Source organism: Arachis ipaensis, chromosome B04, assembly GCF_000816755.2.
Source record: "Arachis ipaensis cultivar K30076 chromosome B04, Araip1.1, whole genome shotgun sequence".
Taxonomy (NCBI): domain Eukaryota; kingdom Viridiplantae; phylum Streptophyta; class Magnoliopsida; order Fabales; family Fabaceae; genus Arachis; species Arachis ipaensis.
In genome coordinates, this window is record NC_029788.2 from 118,949,358 (window position 1) to 118,956,146 (window position 6,789).

The 6,789-nt window shown below is 29.8% G+C and overlaps 1 protein-coding gene across 1 annotated transcript in view; it reads right to left on the reverse strand.

Annotated features, from left to right (window-relative positions):
• The window catches only part of LOC110271592, a 33,417-nt gene that overhangs the window by 6,484 nt on the left and 20,144 nt on the right, over nucleotides 1-6,789 (reverse strand). The window contains exon 3 of the mRNA XM_021122586.1: nucleotides 4,717-4,720. Within this exon, the coding sequence (XP_020978245.1) occupies nucleotides 4,717-4,720 (4 nt within the window). The remainder of the gene's footprint in view (nucleotides 1-4,716; nucleotides 4,721-6,789) is intronic.

The window sequence follows — 6,789 nt, forward strand, 5'->3', positions numbered from 1 at the left end:
CCGAGGCACTGCAGATAACTCCCCCTCCAACTCGACGACGACGAGACGCGCCTCCCTCTCTCTCCCTCCCGCTGGCTCACTATATTCTTCCTTCTCCGTGGGTATGGGGAAAACTGTGAGTGTTGTGTGATGAGGGGTGAAATGGCGCTGGAGTGAGGGATGAGTGGGTTAGGGTTTTTGAGAAAATTAGGGCTAGGGCATTTTAGTAATTTCACATAAAATTAGGAATAATATAGTAATTGAAACCCAAATTAAATCTAACACTAATTATATATAGAAAATACTATTTGCTCATCAAAATACTATGCGGATCGGATATGCGGATACCAACACAAAATCTGCAATCCGATCCGATTAGTGTGTGGATCCGATCCGAAAGCCTTGCGGATCGGATCCATATCCGCAATTTTTGGATCGGATTCGGATAAACACCGCGGATATGCGGATCAGATCCGATCCATGGACACTTTGTTTATGTTTTAAATTATATTGACTTGCTTGTTTATAATACTTTTATTTTAGCTTTATAATATGATGAATTTGTTTATTTTTTGTAATATTATAAATATTTGAATACTAATTAGATAAAAAATTGTAATTATTAAATTTATATTATTTTGTATAAAACAGGTTTATTTTACAATGAAAAAATCTAAAAAAATTTCATTTTATCTTACTGACAGATTTACAGACGAATTTTCTGTCTGTAATCTAAAAAAAATTACAAACAAAAAATCTATCGGAAAATCCACCTGTGATTACCGAGGAAAAATCTGTCAGAAAATCTGTCTGTAATTACCGACGGAAAATCTGTCGGAAAATCTGATTACAGACAGAAAATCCGTCTGAAAATCCGTCGGAAAGTTCGTCGTCTTCAGGAAATAGATGGAGAATTTACAGAGGAAAAATCCGTCGGTAACTGGTAAAAATTCGTCAGTAATTTTCTGACAGAAAAAAATTCGTCGGTAAATAATTTCCGACGAGGCTTTTACAGAGGGACAAAATCCGTCGATAACCAAAAGTTCGTTTGTAATATAGACCAAATCTGTCTGTAAATCTGTCTTTATTAAGCCATTTTCTAGTAGTGTTTAAAATATTTATATATTTTGCAAATATATCCGAGATCCGATCTGATCTGCAAATGTGCGGATCGGATCCAAATTTAAAAATTGCTGATATTAGATTCAATCCGATAATTTTAGTGTAGATCAGATCAAGATTTTGGTCATATCCGATCCGATCCGATCTGCATTCACCCCCAGTAGAAGATACTGAGAGAATATATAAATATAAATGTGAAAAAAAATTAGAATTTCAAGAAAAAGATGATTTAATTAAAATTGTAATTTCTATATATTATATATAAATCGCATCACTTTTTATTTCTCCCTTTAGAAGAGTTTAATTTGATCATAAGTAGTAAAAATTATCATACACTTATAAATTAAAGACTATCCATTGTCATTTAAAACAATGCAGAATTTAATATAAACATATACAATCCATATAAATTATCACATTTTTAAGGATAAAGTCTACTCTTTTCCCTTAACTTTTTTAAAAAATTTTAAATACATTGAATATTTAATTTGTTTCAATATAATTTTATCCTTTGCATTTTTTATAAATTTCAATTGTATTCCTACCATTAACTTTTATACTCAATATATGCCGTCATTATGTTCTTCTCTAATTTTAACCCTTTCTTCCGTATAATCTCTCCGTTATCATGATCATATTTGCCTCGTTCCCCTCTTCATTTTTTAACTGTACTAAATCCTTACTTCATCCTACTGCCTCTTCTACAGAGATGCCAACCCATCCTTCACCACTACCACCGTACTTTCTTAAAAATTGCTCAAAAGCACAACTAAAAAGATTTAATTATATTAAAAAAACTTTTACTAACAAAATTATTTACATAAACTTATTTCAAGATACTTAAATACAAGTCCTATCCCTCTAAAAAACTAAAACGATAAATAACGAGAGAAAAATAAAATCTAAGAACTTAACTTATAAATAGAATTTTCTATGCTCCTGTAGCTGTAACTCCGCACTAAACCTTCGCACCTGTAGGTGAAAAGGGGTGGAGATAGGGGATAAGAACTGAGGAGTTTTTAGTAGGGTCCGGGTGTAGAGTTATATTCATTTTATATATATTTGGTTCGCAATAATAGTCAACAAAGTACAATCCAATTCAACAATTATAGAACACATAATCTAATCACAAGCACACACAATCATAGAAGACACAATCACAACAAGTATGCGCAAACAAGTATGATGCATATTTATCCCTAGTGTAGCTAATGAGCTCATCTGTCGATTTCGACCCACTCCCGACGTAACTCAGCAATGTAAGGCTTACATCGGTTGGGGAGGGGAACGAAGCATGCCTTATAAGGGTGTGGATACCTCTCCTAGCATGACGCGTTTTGACGAGTGAGTGTGGGGGACTTCGGCTAGCATCCCTATCGTCAAACGCAAAACCGTGAGGCCTTGTGTGCCAAAGTGGATAATATCGTGCTAGCGGGTGGTCTGGGCTGTTACAAGCAACCTTTGTCTAAGTTTGATTTCCAGTGTCATAACCTCTGTAAGCAACCTCTGTCTTACAGGTGCGACTCTCTTGAGCCGATGTATGCAACCATAACCTCTGTAAGCAACTTCTGTCTTACATGTGAGGCTCTCTCTAGACAATGTATGTAGCGATAACCTCTGTAAGCAACATCTGTCTTACAGGTGCGACAATCTCCTGAATTGGTCGATATATCTTTGGAAAGCAAATCTCGGTTCCGAACCAATTTCAAAACCAAAACCAATCCCAATTTCATCCTTAAAATTAATTCTTTTCAAAATAAATCGAACTCAAAATATATACTTTTCTTAAATCAATTAAACTCAAAATATAACTATTTTCTGCATAAATCAAAAATTAAATAATACAACTTCTCAAATTCAATCTTTTTCTAAATAACATTTCAAATAAAGTCTTAAATTTTATAACAAAATTTCGCCAGCATCTCCCCTAAAACTCGAACTTTGCCACCCTTCTCGGGTCCCATTCAAACCATTTCTCAAACTCTTTCTAATTGCTTCCAATAAATCAAAACTATTTCTAATATCAAAATATTTATAAAATCAATCTAATTAAAAATCCAACCGCTTTCAAAATAAAACCATTTTCATATCTCAAATTATGTCATTAATTCATCGATTCATTTCTTATTAAATCTCAATGTCTTCATCAAATCTCACCAATTCTACTTGATCACCAACAACATTTCAGCCTCGAATTCATCAAAATAATTCGGTTCTTGGCTACACTTAAACCGACTAAACCCCAAACCAATCACAAATATTAATATATCACAAAAATTTAACATAAATTCAGTCAAATTTAATCAATAATCAATCAAACGAACAATTCACTTATCAAATTCACATTCAATTATTATAAAATTACCAAATTTTACTTCTGTACGAAATTAAAACCACGGAAACTCTGGAGAAGCCTTTTGATTGAGCTGCCGAAGAAAAAAATGCCAGAAATTGTCTGTAACTCTTAAAATTTCAATTGGCCGAATTCAAGGAGAAGAGGAGATATGTCACCATCAACTTCTATTAGACAAGAGTAATACTAACGTGTAAAAAAAAAGATACAAACATTTATATCAGATTAAATTTTTTATTGAAGTTACAAATCATAAGAAATCGAAACCAAAATTTTAGTAGAGGTTACGGTTTCTTCAATGAAAGCTTTGGTCTCTCTTTCACACACTGTCATTTTTCTCCTCTTTTTTTCTCAATAAAACCGCTGATGATGATGACTAAGAACGATGGATTTGAATTTTCTAAAATTTGAATTTTATTTTAGAGAGTAAAGTGTGATATTTTATTATTGAATAATTTCTTTTTTATATTTATTTTTGGTCCCACCCATAAAATTAATGATAAGAGATTACACTTTACTCTCTAAAGTGAAATTCAATCTTTTGAGGATCAAATCTAAAGATAATAATAATAGTTGGATTAGTTTGGTGACACATGAGGTGATTTACGTGTCATTGATTTTATAGATATACACATGCATATAAAGCCGTAGTAAACCACATTCCATTTTTGTTTTTTCATTCTCCCAAGGACTTTCGGTCAATAATAATAATAATAATATCTATGTTATGGTGTTTGCTACGGTATGATGATAAATTCATACGTACCGATACGTTTAAAATATAGAAAAGTAGTAACAAGTTATGTGAAATTTATTTTTCATATCAGTATTTAATTTTTTTTTAAATATATATTATATCAGCACTTTTACTAATATACCCCTTTAATTAAATAAAAATAAAAATATATTTTTTATTTAATTTTATAAAAAAGTCTTAAACATCCTTATTTTATTTGATTAGACAAAAATATTCTTTTAAATTAATCAAATTTTAGAATTCAATTAATCCTAATTTTATAATTTCAAATAATTTAAACAATAAAACAAAAATATATTAAAAATAAAAATAAAAATTAATCGTTTTTCATCTTCTCCGATTCCCCTAATTATTCGTGTCCCCTTCTATGCTTCCCTGTCTTCTCAGACACAGTCATCGTTTCAACCAACGACGCCGTTTCTGACGCCATGCACAGACACACTGCTTCAGATTATTTGGAGATATTCACCTCATTCAACACACTCAAATCGTCTATTCCATTCACCACACTTCCTTTCTACTCTTCAAAAACACGTTTTCTTTTCTTTTTTGTCCCTCTTTCCAAATTTGCATTCCTCCAACTAAAAAAAGCAATCTCTTTCTTTTATCTATTTGGGATCTTTTTGTTCCCTTTTCGTATTTTCATGTTTTGGCTCTGAGGAAAGAAGAAAAAGCGGAAGCGCTGAATCAGGGGACGGCGGCGAAAAACAACCTAGGACTAGGATTTTGCGATTGATTTTTAGTTTTATTGATATATTTTGATTTGCTTTAGAATGGGACACGAATAATTAAGAGAATCGAAGAAGATGAAGAACAATTGATTTTTATTTTTTTTAATATGTTTTTGTTTTGTTGTTTAAATTATTTGAAACTATAAAATTAGGATTAATTGAATTCTAAAATTTGATTAATTTAAAAGGGTATTTTTGTCTAATCAAATAAAGTAAGGATGTTTAAGACTTTTTATAAAATCAAATTAAAAATATATTTTTATTTTTATTTAGTTAAAAGTGGTGTATTAGTAAAAATAGTGATATAATATATATTAAAAAAAAAATAAATGCTGATGTGGAAAATAAATTTCACGTGACTTATTACTACTTGTCCATATTTTTAATATATCGGTACGTATGAATTTATCATCATACCGTAGTAAACATTATAATTTAATATTATCGACAGTCTAATCGTCAATTTGGCCGTCAATTTTAACGATATTTTTTTATAGTGAAATATGCTCTTCAAATTTTTGGTACTCTAGTTTGAGCCTCAAATTTATTTTATTTGTCTTTCATAATTTCGTGATATACTCTTCGTCTTCATGATATAATAAAACACACACTTTTTTCTAATATTAAAAATAAAAAATAAATATATCTGCATGAATGTTTATTTGACGAATTGATTTAATTTTATCTTTAATGTTTTATTTATTTTGATTTTGTATTAAATATTTTTAATATATTTTACTTATATATAGTATTTACATTTATAACCTTCTTAAATTTATTTATTCTTTATTTGACCAATTGACTTTCAACCTCTATAAATATATAGCCATCAGTTTTAAAAAACAAAAGATCAGAACAAAAAGCATTACTGAAAATGTCTGCAAGAGTGAAATGTATCATGTTCTTATTCTTATTAGTAAAATTTTTAATATTAAAATATTAAAAATAATTAGTATTTGTCTTAATCAATTTGAGTTTGTTAAGTGATCATCTCACTCGTCCGCTTAAACAACTATTAGTAGTTAGAATCTCGCCTTGTATATATAGCAATCCATTGGCTAACGATAAACCCTTAATAAATGGAGTATCAATACGTGGTTAAACTTGGCAAGCAGGAGTTTTCGAATACGCAGGTACTTGACCCGTCCATACTCGGATGAAAAGGGTAATAACTTGACTTGAGTCGGGGCATATTTTGCTCAAGATAGGATATGGTCGGGTTTAGGGTGTACCCACCCCAAATATATACATATAAACATTTTTTAGGAATTAAGATTTGCCTCACATCACACATGATTCATAGCTTCAGTCTATACTCTATAGCCATGCAAGATAAACTCAATCATCCTCACCTAAAATCTTCTTCTTCTCGACTTCTTCACAAAAAAACCGCATAGCTCCTGTCATGTTGTTGCTGAGTCCATCGCTGCTTACCTATTCACAACTCCCATCTTCCTTCACAGCGAGAGACGAACCCACGTTTAATATAGTGGCGGCATTTGCCCCCATAATTTTTTTTTTTAAAAAAAGTAATACTTATATACATATATACCACTTATTATATTATATTTGTCTCAAAATAAAATATAAATAGTTCTTTTGTATTTTATGTTAAAAAATATTTTGTTAAACTTAACACATAATAATAATTATATTGTTAAATTTGATTTAGTATGAAAAATAAATAAATACACTCAAAAATTAGTGATAATTAATTATATTATATTATATTAGTAATTAATAATTAAATTAAAACTTAATTTTCTAATTAAATACAACTTAAATTATTAGTAATTTTTTAAAAATTATTTAAGATAAAAAAATATATTATTTATGTATTAATATAC